This window comes from Lupinus angustifolius, chromosome LG05, assembly GCF_001865875.1.
Source record: "Lupinus angustifolius cultivar Tanjil chromosome LG05, LupAngTanjil_v1.0, whole genome shotgun sequence".
Taxonomy (NCBI): Eukaryota; Viridiplantae; Streptophyta; class Magnoliopsida; order Fabales; family Fabaceae; genus Lupinus; species Lupinus angustifolius.
The window spans coordinates 8,095,940-8,114,722 of NC_032013.1; the positions used below are offsets into that span (position 1 = coordinate 8,095,940).

Here is an 18,783-nt window from a genome sequence, read left to right on the forward strand (position 1 = left end):
GGATTAATTTTATGTGCCTACAACAAAATAAGTGACTTGAGGAAAAGGCAAGGGAATTAGACACTTCAGGTTTTCAACTGTAGTACACTGGTAAGACAAGAGCAAGAAATATGGTTGGTATAATTGTAGATAAGAGATGGAAGAAGTGTGTGGTGAATGTAGAGAGTTTGTAACAAGGAAGACACATTTAATGTGATTAGCGCTTATGCACACCAGGTAGAGGTAGAGGAACATCATAAAATAAAATTTTTGGAAGATTTGGAAGGAGTAGTCCACACAATACCATTAGGAGAAAAAACTTTCTTTGGAGATGATTTTAATGGGCATGTAGGAGGGGACACTAGAGGATTTAAAGATGTTCATGGTGAATATGGCATAGGAGAATCAAATATGGAAGATAGGATTGTTCTAAACTTCTCATCAGCTTTTGATTTCAGTCAATACGTGTTTCCAAAAGCAGAAGGCGCATCTTATCACATATAAAAGTGGAGTTGCACGTTCTCAAATTAATTTCCTTCTTGTAAGGAAATCATATGGAAATTTTTTTGGATTGCAAATCATATCTAGTGAGAGCTTAACGAAACAACATAGAGTTTTAGTTATGGATGTAAGGATTAAAAATAGAGTAGAAAGAAAATGACAATATAGAATCCCAAAGATTAAATGCTAGAAATGGAAGAGAGGGGAAGTAGGAGCTTCAATCAAAGCATTTCGTAAGAAGGTTTGGGAAGTATAAGGAAGTGCTAATGATATATAGAGGAGATGGTCAAAGGAATTAGAAAGATAGCAAAAGAGATGTTATATGAAGGTAGACGCTCTGAACAAAAGGGTGAAGAATCATGGTGGCGAGATAAAGTTTTCAAGACAAAGTTAAGGTGAAAAGGAAATGTTATAAATTATGGTTTTTATGTAAAAATTCTAAAACTTAAGAAAATACAAGGTAGCTAAGAAAGAGAGTAAGAAAAAGGTAAGCGAAGCTAAAGCTAAATCGTATGATGAGCTATACAAATCTCTAGGTACCAAGAGAGAGGAAGAAGTGTCTACATACTTGCAAAGGTTAGAGATAGAAAGACAAGAGACTTGGACTAAGTGAAATTCATTAAAGACGAAGATGAAAAAATCTTGGTAAAGGACAAAGATATGAAAGAAAGATAGAAAAACTATTTTCACAAACTTTCAAAGAGAGACGTAATTCTTTCCCTTCTTATAGACTACACACGAAAGACGAGGATCAAAATTATATTTTTTATCATAAATAATATATGGAGAATGACAAAGCGGTTGACCAGATAATATATCCATTGAGGCCTAAAATATTCTAGGAGAGCAGTGCATTAGATGGCTCACCAAGTGATTTAATGAGATCATGAAGTCTAAGAAGATGTCAGATGGGTGAAGGAAAAGAATTGTAGTTCTTATTTATAAGAACAAGGGCAACGTACAAAATTGTGCAAACTATCACTGAAAATAATTGAGCGGAGGATGAGACAAGAGACAAATATCACTGAACATAAATTTGGTTTTATGTCGGAGATTTATACTTGCAATGGCAATTAATGGAAAGATACTGAAGGAATGAAAGGAACTTACAGATGGTCTTCATTGATTTGGAGAAGGTGTAAGATAAGGTTCCTAGAGACGTTTTATGGCAAGCTCTAGAGAAGAAAGGTGTTTGAAATATCTATATTCAAGCAAATAAGGATATGTACGATGGATTCAAAGACCAACAACAAGATGAAGTATCAAAAGATTTTCATATTGTCGTAGGACTACACTAAGGATCAACATTGAGTCCTTACTTGTTTACAATATCTTGGATGTTCTCACTAAGCATATCCAAAAACTAGTGTCACAATACATGCTTTTTGTGAATGATAATGTCTTAGTGGAAGATTCAAGAGAAGAATTAAATAGGAAGCTAGAAATGTGGAAACATGTTTTAGAAGCACATGTATTTAGTATAAGTCAAAGTAAGACGGAATATATGGAGTGTAAGTTTAGCAAGAGGTGGACAAACCCTACTATAGAGGTAAAGATTAGGATCATATCATACTACAAGTCACTAAATTTAGGTATCTTGGGTGAATCATACATGATGATAGGGAAATTGACGAAGATGTGAACCATAGAATTCAAATGGGTTTGATGAAATAGCAGAGTGTTACACGTATCATATGTGATAAAAAAAGCATCACAAAAACTTGAGAAGTTTTACTATACAGCTATAAGACATGTAATGTTATATAGCACTAAATGTTGGAAGATAAAATAACAAGAGGTGGACAAACCCTACTATAGAGGTAAAGATTAGGATCATATCATACTACAAGTCACTAAATTTAGGTATCTTGGGTGAATCATACATGATGATATGGAAGATAAAATAATAAGAGAATAGATTTCATGTAGCAAAGATGAAAATGTTGTGTTGGATAAATGAACAAACTAGACAAGAGAGGATTAGAAATGAATACATCAGAGAGAAAGTTAGAATAGCTCCTATTATAGAAAAGATGGTAGAATCGCACCTTAAGTGGTTTGGGCATATGCGAAGGATATCGGTAAAAGCTCATTTAAGGAGAGTAGATCAAATGAAAGCTAATACAATTCCTAGAGGAAGAGAGAGAGCAAGAAAAACCATAAACGAAATGATTAAGGAAGACTTAGAGATCAATGTTTTGCCGATTAACATAATTTATGATAGAATATATGGCATTGTTCGATCCATATAGCTGACATCACCTAATAGAATAAAGGCTTGATTGTTGTTTTCATTTTCTAGTAACCAATTCATATAACTGCCACAGACAAAAATAGTATAGGGCCGACAAATATTTTATTCTATTAAACCAATCAAACACCAGCGTTCTTTTATGAGACCCATGGTGTCAGAAGGATAAAATGGAATGTAGTGACATGTTAACACTAAGGGTTAGTTTGGAAGTTGGATTTTGGAGATGAAGGAATGGAACTAGAAGGCTTGGGAGCTATAAAATACACTTGTGGGATGACTTTCAAGCCTTCTCTTTCCCTTCCTTCCCCTCTAAAATCGAATTCCCAAACAAACCCTAAAGGACTGCAGCAAAGAAGAATGTTGAGCTGGCAGTGAGAGAACCAGAATAGGTAGATGGGAGAAAAGAGAGAAAAATGGGATTTAGGGGGTTGGGAATGGGGGGGGGGGGCATCAGACAACTGAAATTGAAGTTAGGAGGCCTTGGCTGTTAAGCACCATTGATGCAGACGAAAGGGATAAAGATACCAAGGCAGAGGACAAAACCAAGGGAATACCCAAGGCAATGGACATGCAAAACTAAGAGATTGTAGGTAGCTTGTTGAAGAAGAGACCGATTTTAATGTGATAGTTAGAGTTAGTTTAGAAGTCAGTTATCATTATGATTAGATCAATTGTATATAATTTTTCACAAATTCTCTCTAGCTTTCAAGCATTTTCACTTTTCCCTCAGGTTTTCTTCTTCTCTTCTCTTACTTTCTCTGCGTTTTCTTGAAGCTCAAGCATGAGCAATTGCAATTTTCATATTGGCCTGGAGGAGAATTATTCATTATCCAAGACACAATTCTTATAATATTTTATTTTCTTGTTTTTTCACTAACTCCCTATAACAGGTTACTCTTTCCTACACTCTTTCTTATTTATGAACCTCAGTATTTTCTAGTTATTAACAATGCCACATTAATAAACAAAAGAATCACCTCACAAAATCCACCACGGCAGTGGCCATGTCCAGAGCACTGATTAATGCAAACGGATTCGACAGGTACTTCACAAAATCGGCCCGAAAGACCATCATATTTGCAGTCACATTCCTCTTTGATTTTCACCTTGCCAGCATATGCTTCAGCTGGGTCCACGTTACACCAACCTGGTATGCTACCATTAGTTGTAAACACATCATGGTCAACTTTTGTCCAATTTACTAGTTTTGGACCACCAGGTTCAGAAGGCTGACTGAAACAGACACAAATAGCATGACTTGATTGGTGTTCATTCAGAAGGTTAGCCAATGACATTCAATACTAAGAATTTGACTTTACATACTTAAATTGAAAACCACATGACTCTGCCAGTGGTCGATTGGGATACTTTGTGCCTTCTCCACAGAAGCACATTGCTCTTGTTTTGTCACAGTTGGCAGGGCAAATTGAGACAACCCATCGCCCGAATGGCTGATCTGGTGATCCGGGGTAATTACATTCCAATTCCAATTTCTCAGTGCATCCGTCCCCTGTACCTCATAAAATATCATGATTGTCGATCAAATTATGAAATAAATGTTTCAAGAAATCATCTAACATATTCATAAAATGGTACCAAAGAAGTTATGTAATTTTATTTATTCAATTTTAAGCAAACCGGAGGAAGTTTGCAATGAATATTTGCTATTAACTATTAATAATTAAAAGATGTTAGTTAGAAGTTACTAGTAAGAGCTACAACACAACTTATTTAGACATTAGAAACACCAAGAAAGAGAACTGAGGAGATTGGGAAGTGAAAGAAAGATTGAATTTTTTGAGCAAGTGACGTTGTGAAATGTTTTTTTTTTCAAGTTCAAAATGAGAATTCAGAAACTGACACAAGAACAAGATGATGAATATTTTCTTTTGATAAATTGATGAGAACTGTATACTACTTTTTGATAATTGTGCATGTTGAGAATTGTGTATGCATGTGAATAATGTTGTAATCGTTGACTGTTTATGTTCTTTGTACTTGGAATAAATACAGAGATGTAAATTGTTAATTGTACATTGCTTGCAGATTGTGCAAGCCTCACTACTTTACAAGGAACCAACAGCCTTCTATTTTTTTCTTTCGGTATGTTACCTTCCAAAAAACTAGAAAGCATTGTTTCTTCTTCGCTTCTTTTCAAAAAACCAAATGTAAAAAGGCAGCCTAGAGTAGGCTGCCATCAGGTGCTTATTGTTAGTGGCCAATAGAATCTGGTCAGTTGTGGTCGACTGGTGCTGGGGGAAGGGTCAGCCGGGGGAGCAGTGTCAGCGGTGAAGACTCAGCATGGTGCAATGTTTGCACAATGATTTTTGGGACTGTTTGAGGCTTGGTTGCCTCCTTGAGTAAGTGATTGCTTCTGAATTACTAGTCCCCAAATAATGTTTTTGAATTGATATAAAATCAAGAAATCTGATTAGTGATCACCAGTATATTAAGTGACACAATAAATGATATGAGAAAGTTATAATAGCAAGATTGTCAAATGAGTTATCTTCTAATATTTGTTGCTTCTAATTAACTATTGCACATCAACTCAGCAAGATGAAAGGAGATAACAGAACTAACCAGCATAACCATGAAAGCATCGACATTGTCCCAATTCACGATTACAAATGCCCAAGCCACTGCAGTCATTTTTGCAGTTATTGCCACCAATTATCTGTTAATAGACCATCTTATTAAGGAGTAAAATTACTTTTGGTAACCAGAGATCAAGTCAATTCAATAACATAAAAACTATACAACTTATGAGAACATAAGGACTAGAAAAACAAGAAAACCCAAACTAACAGCTCATGAAAGAGACAAGAATGTACAGAAAATAGAGGAAAATCCAAGTAAACGGTATCACTTATCACCTCAGTAATATTGACGTCCTTTGTAATAAAATCACAACCTGCAAGCCACTGGCCAATCTCAGCCTTCCAAGGTGCACCCCGATAAACAACTGCTCTGTGCGAATCAATTTTGAACTGATGATTCAAATCAATAGCAGGTTCTTCCTTGTCAAGGTTGCTCGTTAATTCTTCTGAGGAGTTAGTTGGACGGCAAGAGTCCCGAGCTAGTTTAAAATAATTGAAAGAAGGTGTCAAAGGGAACATGAATAGATGTACAACAGAAACCAATGCCACAACGGTTGCAATAGTAGCTGCAAGAGACCAAGAGCAACTCCATTTTCTCATGGAGAACAAATCTAGCAAGTCTCTGGCCATACTAAACCGCTACACTAGATAGTATCTTATCTCAAATCACATTGCCATTTTGACATCATAACCTGAAATATAAACATCATCTTTGTTGAACATAACCATAGCCCATAACCACATATCAGAAAAATATGTATAAGGTTCCTCTAAAGTGAGCATGTTTGTTTGGTTGGGAGAATGTGGATGGAAAGGAATAGATTTTTATAAACTTTTCTTGTTTGGTTCAACCTTTTCGAGGCATCATACGCCTTTACTTCTCAATTTTGGCTCCCCGGATATTGTGTCTCTCCCCTCCATTAAAACCCTTCCCCTTCCCCTCATTTAAACAGAGTATCCACTATAAGCTATTACTTTCTAACCTTAAGGTCTATTTGCGAGTTAGGTTTTAAAGAAAAAAATGAAGGGAAAGAGAGGCTTCAAAAATCATCTCACAATTATATTTCATGGCTTTCGAGCCTCCCTTCCTCCTATTTTCCCTCCAAAACTCAACTCGGCTGAATGGAGAGCATCTCCACACAACTTTAGAGAGCATTTCCCAAAAAACAGTCATTGCAAAATAAAACTGAACTAGAGTAAAATAAAATTAGAGAGGCTTCATCTTGGACAAACAGAAACAGTCGTAATTTATCAGTACTACTAAGTAGAAATGCAAAGCCATTTAGATTTTCAGCAAACAAAATGGAAGAACCGCAACTGTCAAGGAAATCACACCATATAATTATAGGAGTGATGAATCATCACTGAATTGAATTTTAAGCGTTGACTTACCGGTCTCGGATCTGAAAATGAATCTTTACCAAACAGAGAACCTCAAACATGGAATGAAAATAACGAAGCCCAAATGCAGATTTAACTCAACGATCGCAAAACGGGGTTATGATTTTATAATAATGTGGGTGACAAGATTCTCTTTCTTATCTTTTTTTTTATTTTGTCCGTCAACTCTCTCAACAGTAACAAGGGTTGTCAACTAAAAATTTTAGACGGCACCACCGCAACGTTGTTACGTTCTCAGTAATTCTTGGCTGGAGATTTCACTTTCACTTTCATATCATTTTTTTAATAATTTGCTTTGCGAAAATAAATTTATGGTCAAAGGGGCTGGGAGCCTGGGATTTTAGTTTTCACATTTAACGTCAATCCTATCTAAACTTCAATAAATCTACCATAGGATACCATCTATAGTTCTAGGTAAAGCCAAATTTTTGGATACCTTGACATAATTTTTAAGATTCCAAAATTATCTTTTTTAACTCCTCTATTAATCATGATAAATTTTCAAATATTATTTTTATTATTTTTTATAATATATTATTATTTTTTCATATATTTTCTTATTTTTATTTCATCTTCTTCAATTCTATATTTGATTAATTTTCTTATATTTTTGGTTTTTATGTAACAAAAATGATATAGATCAGAAAAAATAAGAATGTAGATCCATGAGCATGAAGTATCAATCGACACGCTAGTACCTTATAAAGATTATTTTGGTTTCACTTTTTGTATATCAATTATATCTCAGTCCAAATAAAAGTTATCATTTATCTAAAAACGCAAAATATTTTTTATATTATTTTAAGTGATTTGATTAGTTTATACATAAGATAGAAATTTTCTCTAGTAGTGAATCTAACATTTAGTGCATGTTTGGCAAGGCTTAAATATTTTAGATTTTGCTTATTTTTTTGAAAATTAAGCTTAAAATATTTACGTTTGACAACCTAAATTCTGTTTTTTTATATATAAAAGCTACAAGTAGAAGCTCTAAAATTATGGGCTTGTTTATTTTTTGTTAGTTTATTTTTCAATTTTTTTCCCTTCCCATTTTACCCCATCATAACTTTATCTCCCTTATCCTTTTTACTTTTTCACCAAACTCCATAATTCTTCACATCATCATCATCAAACTCCACAACTTTCATCCTTTTATGTATTATTTATTTTGTGAATTGTATAATTCAAGTTTAACAACTTCTATTTTTTTTGTCATGTTGCTTTTTAATATTGATATTGATTTTTATAATGTATTTTATTTTAATATTTTTAGCCTTTGTTAAGCAATATTAAAAATTAAAAAAATTATGCTGAAAATATATATGATGGTAAATATTAAAAAATGTATATTTGAAAAATAGTATAAAAAACAACCAAAATAATTATAACATAAACAAATAACATCATACTCTTTTCCTGTAATTTACTAAGTAAAAAATAATTTGACTACATTACCCAAACGAAACATATTAGTTTATATTCAATTTTCAGCTAAGATTCCCAAACATAAACAAATTATAATCTCATAGTCTATGAATTGAAACTAAAATTAAAAACATAATATATATCAAATGGACAGAAAGATATGATAAAAACTTAAGTTAAAATTTTCACATATAGAATTTCTACACAACTATTAATTTTTACAAAGTTTCAAATTCTTTGTTTCTATCTATTGTATATTGTCTTGAGATTTTGCACCTTTTATAGGCAAGTTTCAACTAATTAAGAAAATGTTTTTATAGTCTACAAAAGTATCAATTTAGAATAAGCATTAAGTATATTGGTTCATTGAGTTTTGATATTTAGAAAGAAGTTATTACTTGAATGTGTTATATCTTGGGTCATGTTTGGTTATTTATTAATTATGTTTGATTTGTTGTATTCGGGTTCATCTTCCTTGTATATTTGTCTTGTTTCTTAATTATTAATGTGAGAGTTTAATGAGATATCATGCACATTACTCAAATGTTTCTCATTATTCATGTATGTGTAGATTGGTCTTTTTTAATCTACGAGTTAGGCTAGAGAAAACAACATACTATATTTCAATAGTTATAAAATTTTCTTATCAAAAAACGAGATATCTAAGAATTGAATTATTAGTCCACAAACGAAAATTTAGGTTTAAATGATTGGACGAGTATATATAAAGCAAAAGCACGAAATTATATGATTGAAGTTGTTGGACACAATGATTAATGGACACAATTGACAGTTGACACACTTTGTCTTAGACACACATTACTTGATTTTATTTACTCAGGTCACTAAACGCAATAACTTGATAAAATGAACTTAGTACTTAACTTCAAAACATATATAATGTTCATCATAAATAATGGAAGCATCAATCAAACATATTTAATATAATTTATGTTCTTTGTAAAAGACAATTTTAAACTTGAGTTATAATAAATATTGGTTTTAATAATATTATTTCTTCATTAATGGGCAGATTAAGCATGAATCTTTACAAAACAGAGAACCTCAAACATGGAATGAAAATAACGAAGCCCTAATACAGATTTAACTCAACAATTGCAAAAAGGTTATGTTTTTTTTATAATGTGGGTGACAAGATTCCCTTTCTTATCTTTTTTATTTTTTCCGTCAACTCTCTCAACAGTAACAAAGGTTGTCCCTAAAATTTTTAGACGGCACCCCCACAACGTTGTCACGTTCTCCGTAATTTTTGGTTGGAGATTTCACTTCCAATTTGATATTATTTTTTATAAATTTTCTTTGCGAAAATAAATTGACGGTCAAAGGGGTTGGGGTTTTAGTTTTCACATCTAACATCAAGCCAATCTGAACACTAATAATAAATCTAAATGAGGTAGGGGACAATCGGAAAGATTAATATCTCTTAGTCTAACATTCCCATTTTTTCTCACATACTCAACTTAGTTTGCCACTGATAAATATATTACAAAAACTTACTTTCCCATTTTTCTTTTCGCTCTATATTGTCTTGATTTTCACTTTTTTATAGACGAGCTCCAACTACTTCTCATAATATTTCAACAAGTTCGTCATGTTAGAATTTCCTTTACGATTGGTGAAAAATCAATCTTAGGATATTGAATCTTATAATTGTCACACATAATATAAAAAAATAAGGATATAAAACATACATAAATCTATGTTTCTCATATCTATTCCTTTTATATGCTTTTTCATAGAGTTTTGGAATAATGGTCTTCCTCAACCAATTCATGAATTCCTTTTGGGATCTTTGTTTTCTCTTTGATGAGGAGATGTCCAAATTGTTTGTGATTTTGTGTCTTGAGGGTCATAACCGTTCCTTATGTGTTAACTTATAGGGTTCTCATTATCCCTTAGGGTTAATTTGGGAGTTGAACTTTGGAGGGAAAGAAAGGGAAATGGAAGGCTTGAGGAACCATGAAATACACTTGTGAGATGACTCATAAGCCTTCTCTTTTCATTCATTCCCCTCCAAAATCCAACTCTCAAACTAACATTTATAGGCCAATCATTTGGGTATTCAATCATTAAGCCCATATTCATTATCAATTTTAGATGTCCTATGGATTATCAGAATTAGATAACTTATTTTGTAACTATGGATAACAATGGGTACCGCTGGTAATACCCATAATGGGTAGGGTCTGAGTCCATATTTTTGGACTCGCATGTAGTTGGAACCGAAGATTTTGAAACTCACTATTGAACGAGTCTAGTTTGGGTAATGAGGTACCAAGACCCATGAGACCTAAATCGCAATTCCTAAACATGTATATATATATATATAGTAACATAATTAAACATATGTTCCGTCATAATTTTGATGTTATGTTGTTAAAAGTGATGTTATATTTGTTAATCCATAATTGTGATATGGTATTATGTTAATGGAGAGATGTTATACGTTAGATATATATTTTTGTCTTATTCTAAATTATGTTTTTTTAGTAAAAAGATATATACTTAACTGAAAATTTAAAGTTGTGTGATTTACCTTTAATTGTGTTTTGTAATTGTTATTATCATTTTTTCTTCTTCTTTTAAGTGTCTAAAATAACATACACGATTATAGAAAAGATATGCACAAATGGTAGAACAATGGATCCGTTGGGTACCCAACCAAAGACTTGCAGGTAGCAGACTAAGTAGGTACCTACAGGGCGGGTATGAGTTCCAAAATGGTAGAACAATGCAGTTTCAGATAATGCACTACCTGGATCCATCCAGACCCATTGTCATCCCTATTTGTAATACCAAAATGAATGACCGATATAATTGTATTAAATATATGATGTCAGCCTTAATCAGAAATTATGAATTTCTAACAATCTCCGAGTTGGGCCTTAATTAGAAATTACTCTTTAGGCATGCATATGCATGTTATTTATATTTAGACTTCTCCTTAATACAATCTAGTCCATTTTATATCACATATAGAACCACCACGACCTTCATCACATTCAAGCGTGACTCGACCACGATGACCATCATATTAATATACTTAATGACATGTATCAAATATGGATGAGTGACATGAAAATTTCATGCAATGTGATCTCAAACATGTCTATTTCCAACTAGTCATTCTTTATTCTTTAATGAGATCAATCCAAAATATTTAATTGTAACACAATAATTACAAACAAAAATACACAAGTTCAAAATAGAATGATAAATCATCAACTTTATTATGCATAAAACAATATATGACATCCAAAGTAAATCATAAAACATATAGACTTCCACTGAACTAAGGTATCCTAAGAAACAACACTCATATGAGTAATGTGCTCATGAAAGACTTTATGTACCAAACCCTTAGTCAGTGGATCAACTAGCATAAAATTTAGAAGTTAACTCTTTATTATTTAACACTTGCATCTCTTTCAAGATTGAATTTTAGTATAGTATAGAGTTATGCCGAACCACAAGGAATTGCCTAATGAAAATGTACTCACACTTGATATCTTTTATCAAAAGTAAGAAAGTAACACATAAAGTGTTGGGTATCAACAAGTCAGAATACACCTAGAACGGGGGTTGAATAGGTGTCGTAAATCACTGACTCCGCTTTTCCTATAATTTACACAAAACTAAAAAAGACTGCACTTAATCGATTACGCTTGGTTTTAATCGATTAAACAGTACTTGGACTTAATCGATTATGCTTGTGGATAATCAATTATCCTGACATTGCACTACTTGATTCTTTGGTTTCTTGCATAACAAGTTACCGATTACCAAATCTTTACACAATTGATTGATTATTGAAGTTATAGAAAGACAGTAAAACATATTATAACATGCAACTCATATTAACACAATTAATCAAAAAATTAAAGAATAAAAGTAAAGAGGTTAGGGATAGAAAGAGGTGCACAAGGAATTTTTATCCTGGTTCGTTTGCGGTCCATTGCATACTGCATCTAGGCATCCCCTTCTGATCTCGAGAGATTTTTCTTCACTATTGCAATTGTAAGTTTACAAACACACTTCCAATTACAAAAATAGAAAAACTAAGCTGATGCTTTCTTAGAACCTATGAGCTTGACAACCTAGGTTTGACCTAACTAAATCGCCTACTAAGATCTCCTATCCTTTCGCGATTTGGCCCCAGCCTCGGTATCGCTCGTACTAAGACCTCTTAGTCTTTGTGAAGATTATCAAGATTTCTCTTATAGTGAAACAATTCACAAACAAATTAACTCTTGTGTTCAAGATAGAATATATTGAGTTGACTTGAGTACTTAATACTCAGATTCAACTATTGAAACTCAATCTAAAACACAAAGTAGAGAATCCACAAGAACCTAATTCTAAATGAAATTTAATGCATTAGGTTTTCCAAAAATTGATTTGCTCTCTTTTCCGAAAAAGATTTTCCTCACTTTTCTCTCAAAGAAATCAAGAATTATATGCAAGAATGCAATGCATAGAAAACTAGAGAATCGATTAATGTGCTAACAACATCAGATCAATTGGTAACTGAATTCTAGATAATCGATGACACATACTGCTTAATCGATTATACTGATTTAAAAATGTTTTTCTTGATGTATGGTAAACTACCTATATGATATGGAGATGCTATACATAGCTTTTCAAAATATAATACATTTTAATGCATAAGACTATGTATGTATATCATGAGCCTACTTATCATAAGATATCTAGATGTTATGCCTCAATTTTAGTCGTGTTCAATTTTAGTTCTTGTGAGACTTCCCACCTAGGTTTACCTAACCTAGACTCAATCTAAGGCAATAATCTTAAGACTTCTAATACAAGTAAATATTATAACGCCCTAAGTCTATAGATGCAACCTATGAGTCTTCGACTCGTTCTTTGTTGTACGATCTTCAAGCTTTCTTGTATGTCCGTTTTCTTCATCAAAACTTCAGTTAGCCTTAAATGTGCAGGTCTTGACTCTTTGCATTTTCATAATGTTGTTTTGGTGATTTTATCAACTAAGAAACATGAAAAATTAAAGAAACTAAGTATTTAAAAATCAAGAGAAGAATATTGTTAGAATGATGGAATAATTTCTTGAACAATATCAACATAATAATTTATGCAAGTTATGAGTTATACTTGGGTTAAACCATACACCATTTATTAACCTAGAATAGAAAAGATAATTTTTGAACCTTGCGTAATACACTAAACAATAGTTAACCGTCACTCGTTGGAGTATGTTGTCACACCCTACATTAGGCTCCGTTAACATTATTTAGCCTTGAATACAAAATGCTTAAAATAGATTCTTTGATATGGCAAGTAAACTAAGGTGTAGTTTAAACTTTTTAGTTCACTTGTCAACACTTGAAGAAGAAGCATGTTCGGGATCTTTAAATCAAGTTTTAGGTGATCAATCTAAAACCGCATTAAGAACTTCTTAAAGAATCAATATAACCAAAATAATAACTTGTATAAATGAGGAAGAAGAGAAAAGTACAAGAACTTACACTATAGTCCAACGTTTTGGAGCATTAGCCATCCATCCAAAGATTAAATGCTTTTGGTTCCAAATGAGGTTACAAAATCATGTTTTTGCACCTCATTTTCCAACTCCATTCCCTCTGAATTTTGATGAAATAAAAGCCTAAGAAAAACCTAACAAATAGTGGAACAAAAAATAAGAAGAAAATGGTATCTCCAATGATGAAAATGGTGGAGAATGAAGATTCCTTTATAGGCAAATCTGAAAAACGCCCAACTGCCTTGTTTGGCTGTCTAGCTGCTTGCTTGGGGCTGTTTGGCCCTCCCAAAGTTGGTGGGTCACTAGCTTGCCACCCCTAGTGGCCAGCCTATTGTGGGCTAGGCTCCATGAAAAGTGACACCTACTACTTTCTTGTCATAGCTTAGGTCATGCATGAGGTAATGTGCTTGGTCTTCAAGTAAAGAATGGCAAGTTGCTTTGTGAGTTGGCTTAGCTTTCTTCATGGTGAGGTTTTGTGTGGCTGGTGTCCACACCTAGTTGCGGGGCAGATTTCTTCATGGCGAGGTAACCTACATTTCTTCAAGCCGAAGCAACCTTTTCCCCGTGGTTCTGGAATTAATTTTAGTTGGTTACTTGACACTTTTGGAATGATTTCTTCATGACAAGGTAAGCTTTTAATTTATGCATTTTGCTTAGCACACCTAGATTGGATTTCTTCAAGGTAAGGTAAGCTACCTTTCTTCAATCCGAAGCAATCTTTTTGGTTACAAGCTAAGCACATAGCATGCCATGCTTAGCTTGTTGCAGTACCTCCCCATGACATGAGCATGAAAGGGGGAATCCATTTTTTATAACTTATAAGGGCTAAAATCATATATTTTGGCGTGTTTAGTTTGTTTATTTTGAACAATTTGTTTGTGCTTTTAGCTTGTGATTTGACATGAATTCTTGGCTATCTTTTGAATGAATTCGTTTTGATTCAATTTCCTAAAAAACTCAAAGAAAAATTGGACCAGAGGTGATAAAAAATTATTTTATTCAAACATACAAAATTTATCTAAAAAGTGTTGAATTAAGTTGGTTTTCACATATTTGCATAGGATAAGTGCCCTAAAATGTATATGAAAAGTAGGTATTTTTGGCACTTATCAACTCCCTCCAACTTAAGACTTTGTTTGTCCCCAAACAAAGGTAAAATAACAACTAACTTGGCTTTATAAAAATTTAGCATGTACAAGATTAGAACTATGCATCATTCTAAAGTTTTATGAGACGTTTTTATGATCATGTGATTTTTACCATAATTCTTCCAACTAAGAATGAATACATATTTTTTTTTAAATTCATTTACCACTTCACTTATAAAAATGTTATCAATCAAAGAGATGCATTTTCACACTCGGTTCAAGAATGGAACCAAATGGGTAAGTGTTTCACTCAAAACTCAACTTGTTTGGTTTGCAAGAATTTAATTTTGTTTTTCTTCTCAAAACTTACTTTGATTACACAAAATTTTCAAGGATCACTACGATCTTCCTTAGGTTGTAATGAGGCTTGGCTATCAAAGAAAATTGATTTTTCAAGATTTTGAAAATTACTTCCAAAGTTAAAAGAGAGCAAAATGATTTATATTTTTTAAATACATACTCTTTTTCACCTTTCTTCTTTTTCTTCATTTCCCCATTCTTTTTCTTGACCTTTTTGTGTAACTTTTCTTGATTTTTCTCAATCTCTTTTTACTCCCTTTTGTTATTGGAGAATTTCTTTACTTTTTTTATTTGTAAAGAGATTGAGATTTTTTATTTTGAACACTTTGTTACATGGCCAACCATTCCCCCTACTTAATTTTTTTTCCATCAACCTTCTTCTTGAAAAATGCTCTCTTTTTACTTATAAAATTATTGGAGATTTGATTTTTGTTTTTCCACATTAGGTCAAGGGTTGTGTTTGACAAAATAATTTTTCTTTTTAAGACTCAAAAGGGATAACAAAGGATCTTCCTATTTTTGGTTGGTCATTTTTGGTCAAGTGGCTCATTCTATTTGAATGAACTTGCCTTGATCATTTCCTATCAAATTGTGTGCAACGAAGTAAAGAAAGAGTCAAACAAAATCAATTGTGCAAAACCAAAAAGTTTCCCACTAACCTCACATAATTTTTGTGTTTGGCTTACACTCCCTTACATGGTTGGTTTATAGACAACTCTTTGATTTTCAAACAAATTCATAAGTTCATGATAAATGATTTTCCAAAAAGTTTTCATTTTATCAAAGTTATGACATTATGATTTATTCACAAAAATTTAGAATTTCAACTCATGTTGTTAATTTACAAAGTTATAGATCTTGTTTAAGCCAAGTTTGTGTTATTTCCTAAGTTTAGTTTAAAAAATTTCACTTTTTAAATAAAATGTCAAAACGAAAGTAAAGTAATCACACAACTAAAAATTAAACACAATAAAAAAATTTAAAGCAAGTAAACACATACAAAAAAAATTAAAAAGCAATCAAACACACACTAAAATTGTTTAATAAACATACAAAAAATGAATTTCTTTCAAAATGTTATACACACTCCCCCAACTTAAGTTCTTGACTTGTCCTCAAGTCATTTTGAAAAATATTTTAAGGAAGTTTGTGTAACATTTTGAAAGAATGAAAAATAAAAACTAACCAACATTTTTAGGAGAACACAGAATTTCATTCTCCTTGATTTTACTATCCACTCCAAGATAATAGTGCCTTTAGAGCTAACTCCTCATTTTTTCTATTTGTTTTTGGACTTGTTTTCCTTAAAATCATTTGAAATTGTAATTTTCTTTTTCCTTGAGGTTAGTCTAACAATTTACATTATTTTCTTAATGTGAAAAACATTATGTTCATGAATTAAATTTGATTGACAGAAATTCCAATCAAGCATCATGCTATTTTCATGAAAATTATGTTTCCAGTGAAAAAAAAAATTAAGCATTTTCCAGTTCAATTGATAAAATGAAATCCAAACATAATTTTATGGAAATCCAACAACAAGATATCAATTCAAACAACCACAAATAAATCCATTCAGAATTTATTTTGATAAATGGTAAACCAAACAGCAACTTAGTAAACCATATAACACTTTTTAGGAGTCCTCAAGTTTGGAAAAATTATTTTTTGGCACAAATTGAACACACATGCTCTTAGTTTTAAAACTTTGTTTCACAACCTTAAAAATCATAAACTAAGACATGTTTATGGAGATGTAGGTTCAAGTATCACAAAATAAAATATGTGCACCCAAAAGTGCATGTGAATACCTAGCCTTTAAGGATTAGAGTAGCTTCCCTTTTTGGAATTTTGAAGATCCGGCTTCTTCATTCTTCTTTAAAAAATCCAGCCACTAATCCTTGTTGATTCCAATCCCCTTTATGTTGTTCTTTTTAAAAACATTGATGATGGGTACTTCTACATCACCTAAAATTTTTATAATAACAATAAAGGTTTCTTAACTAGTGGATATTCACTCCACTAGTTCAACTTTTGCCTTCTTTTTGGATTTTTAATTTATAAAAAATGTACAAAACAGAAAAATAAATTTGTACAAATTGAAATAAAATTGTATTTACAATTACTATTGATAAAAAACATAAGTATGAATTTCTATTATCTAGCAATTCCCCAGCAACGACGCTAATTTATTGAACAGAGTTTATACATCATGAATTCCCCCCTCAACAACAAATGTGTTACTTTGTTGAGAGGGTTTTCCCAATTGTAAGTTTATTTATTTAATTAGAGTGATGAGTGATGAACAATTTATTTGATTAGTGACTTTATTTATTTACTCCTTTTTTGGGTTCCTTTTAACCATACCATAAAGGTCAGTCTTATTTTATTAAGTTAACCATAACATTCCTTACGAAAGGTTGATATCAAAGAATAATAAAATGAACAAAAGAATAAAGTTAGAAGTTAACCGTACCACTTCTTCCAAAGGGTTGATATAAAGAATAAAAGAATAAAGCAATAAATAAATGTTAGTCGCGGAAAAGTAAATGATTGAAAATAAATGTTAGTTGCGGAAAAGTAAATAACAGAAAGTAAAAGTTAGTTGCGGAAAATAAATGACAAAAAGTAAATGTTAGCGGTTAGATTTATTTTTCATCACTATTTTATTGTTTAAGTAACTATCCATTAATTGAATTGCACGTTTTGCATATTATTCCTATGTACAAAGTTACAAACCATGAATGGGTTTGAAATTATGTTTTTAGGAATCTTTAATCAACACATAAAATTTATAAGTTAACACTTTATTATGTTACACTTGAATCTCTTTCAAAATTCAATTGTAATATAGTATAGGGTTATGTCAAATCAAAATGAATTATGATGTTATCCCAAGTGAGCCCAATCATGATGGACTAAGAGTAATTGGTGGTCCCATGACAATGGCAAGGACCAAAAGAGCACAAAATGCACTATGGCAACTCATGGATAGCCTAAAGGATAGTGTTACAAGATTAGACCAAAGGAGTTCTAAACTCATTTACTGTGTTACTTTGAAAATTGGCCAAAAAGAGGAAAATGTTGTACATGGCCGTGCCCCACGACACGGCCAGGCCTTGTAAGCCTCTGTCCGAAATATCCCACAATTTTAATTGAGACACGACCGTGTCCCAGGGCATGGCTTGACCGTGCCTACCAAAAAAGTGGGAAAACTCGAGGCCTGTTATTTTTCATGTTTTATAATTGTTTTTGCGTGTTTCAAACTTGTTTTTATTAATTTGAATTCAGAATAAAGACATGTTTGAAGAGTGAACAAATTTGCATTAATTGCAACTACCATCATTAAAAGTTGGAGAGAGGGATGGCCCTGCATTTAATGCATATGATTGGGAACTCACATTGTTGTTTGTGTGTGTGGCAACTTGGAATCTTCATGCATGTATCCAGCCAAGTCCCTTGCCTTAGTCCAAGGTCTCATTTCCCCTCATAAATTTGTGAAGACCAAAGCAATCAATAATGGCCGAATTCTTCAAGGAATTATGGAATCCTAAGCATATGCTTCAATGCTTTCACTTGGCTGAGCACAAAATGGAATCCAATGCACCTCTTTAATTCTCTTTGCAATTTAAT

At 32.2% G+C, this 18,783-nt stretch overlaps 1 protein-coding gene and 1 long non-coding RNA gene across 4 annotated transcripts in view; one reads left to right on the forward strand and one right to left on the reverse strand.

The window, feature by feature from the left end:
* The window catches only part of LOC109347631, a 19,249-nt gene extending 12,328 nt beyond the window's left edge, over positions 1 to 6,921 (reverse strand). For 2 of the 3 annotated variants that reach the window (XM_019587571.1, XM_019587569.1), the window contains exons 1-5: positions 6,727 to 6,921; positions 5,611 to 6,026; positions 5,318 to 5,411; positions 4,058 to 4,244; positions 3,712 to 3,967 (exon numbers count right to left, since the gene is read on the reverse strand). In XM_019587571.1, the coding sequence (XP_019443116.1) occupies positions 3,712 to 3,967; positions 4,058 to 4,244; positions 5,318 to 5,411; positions 5,611 to 5,964 (891 nt within the window). In that variant the 5' untranslated portion in view covers positions 5,965 to 6,026; positions 6,727 to 6,921. Of the gene's footprint in view, positions 1 to 3,711; positions 3,968 to 4,057; positions 4,245 to 5,317; positions 5,412 to 5,610; positions 6,029 to 6,726 lie in introns of all 3 variants that reach the window. The other variant, XM_019587570.1, reaches the window with a different exon arrangement.
* On the forward strand, positions 1,905 to 3,132 carry LOC109347632. Its single transcript, XR_002107627.1, has 3 exons — positions 1,905 to 2,007; positions 2,279 to 2,931; positions 3,075 to 3,132. It is a non-coding gene; the product is annotated as an uncharacterized LOC109347632 (long non-coding RNA).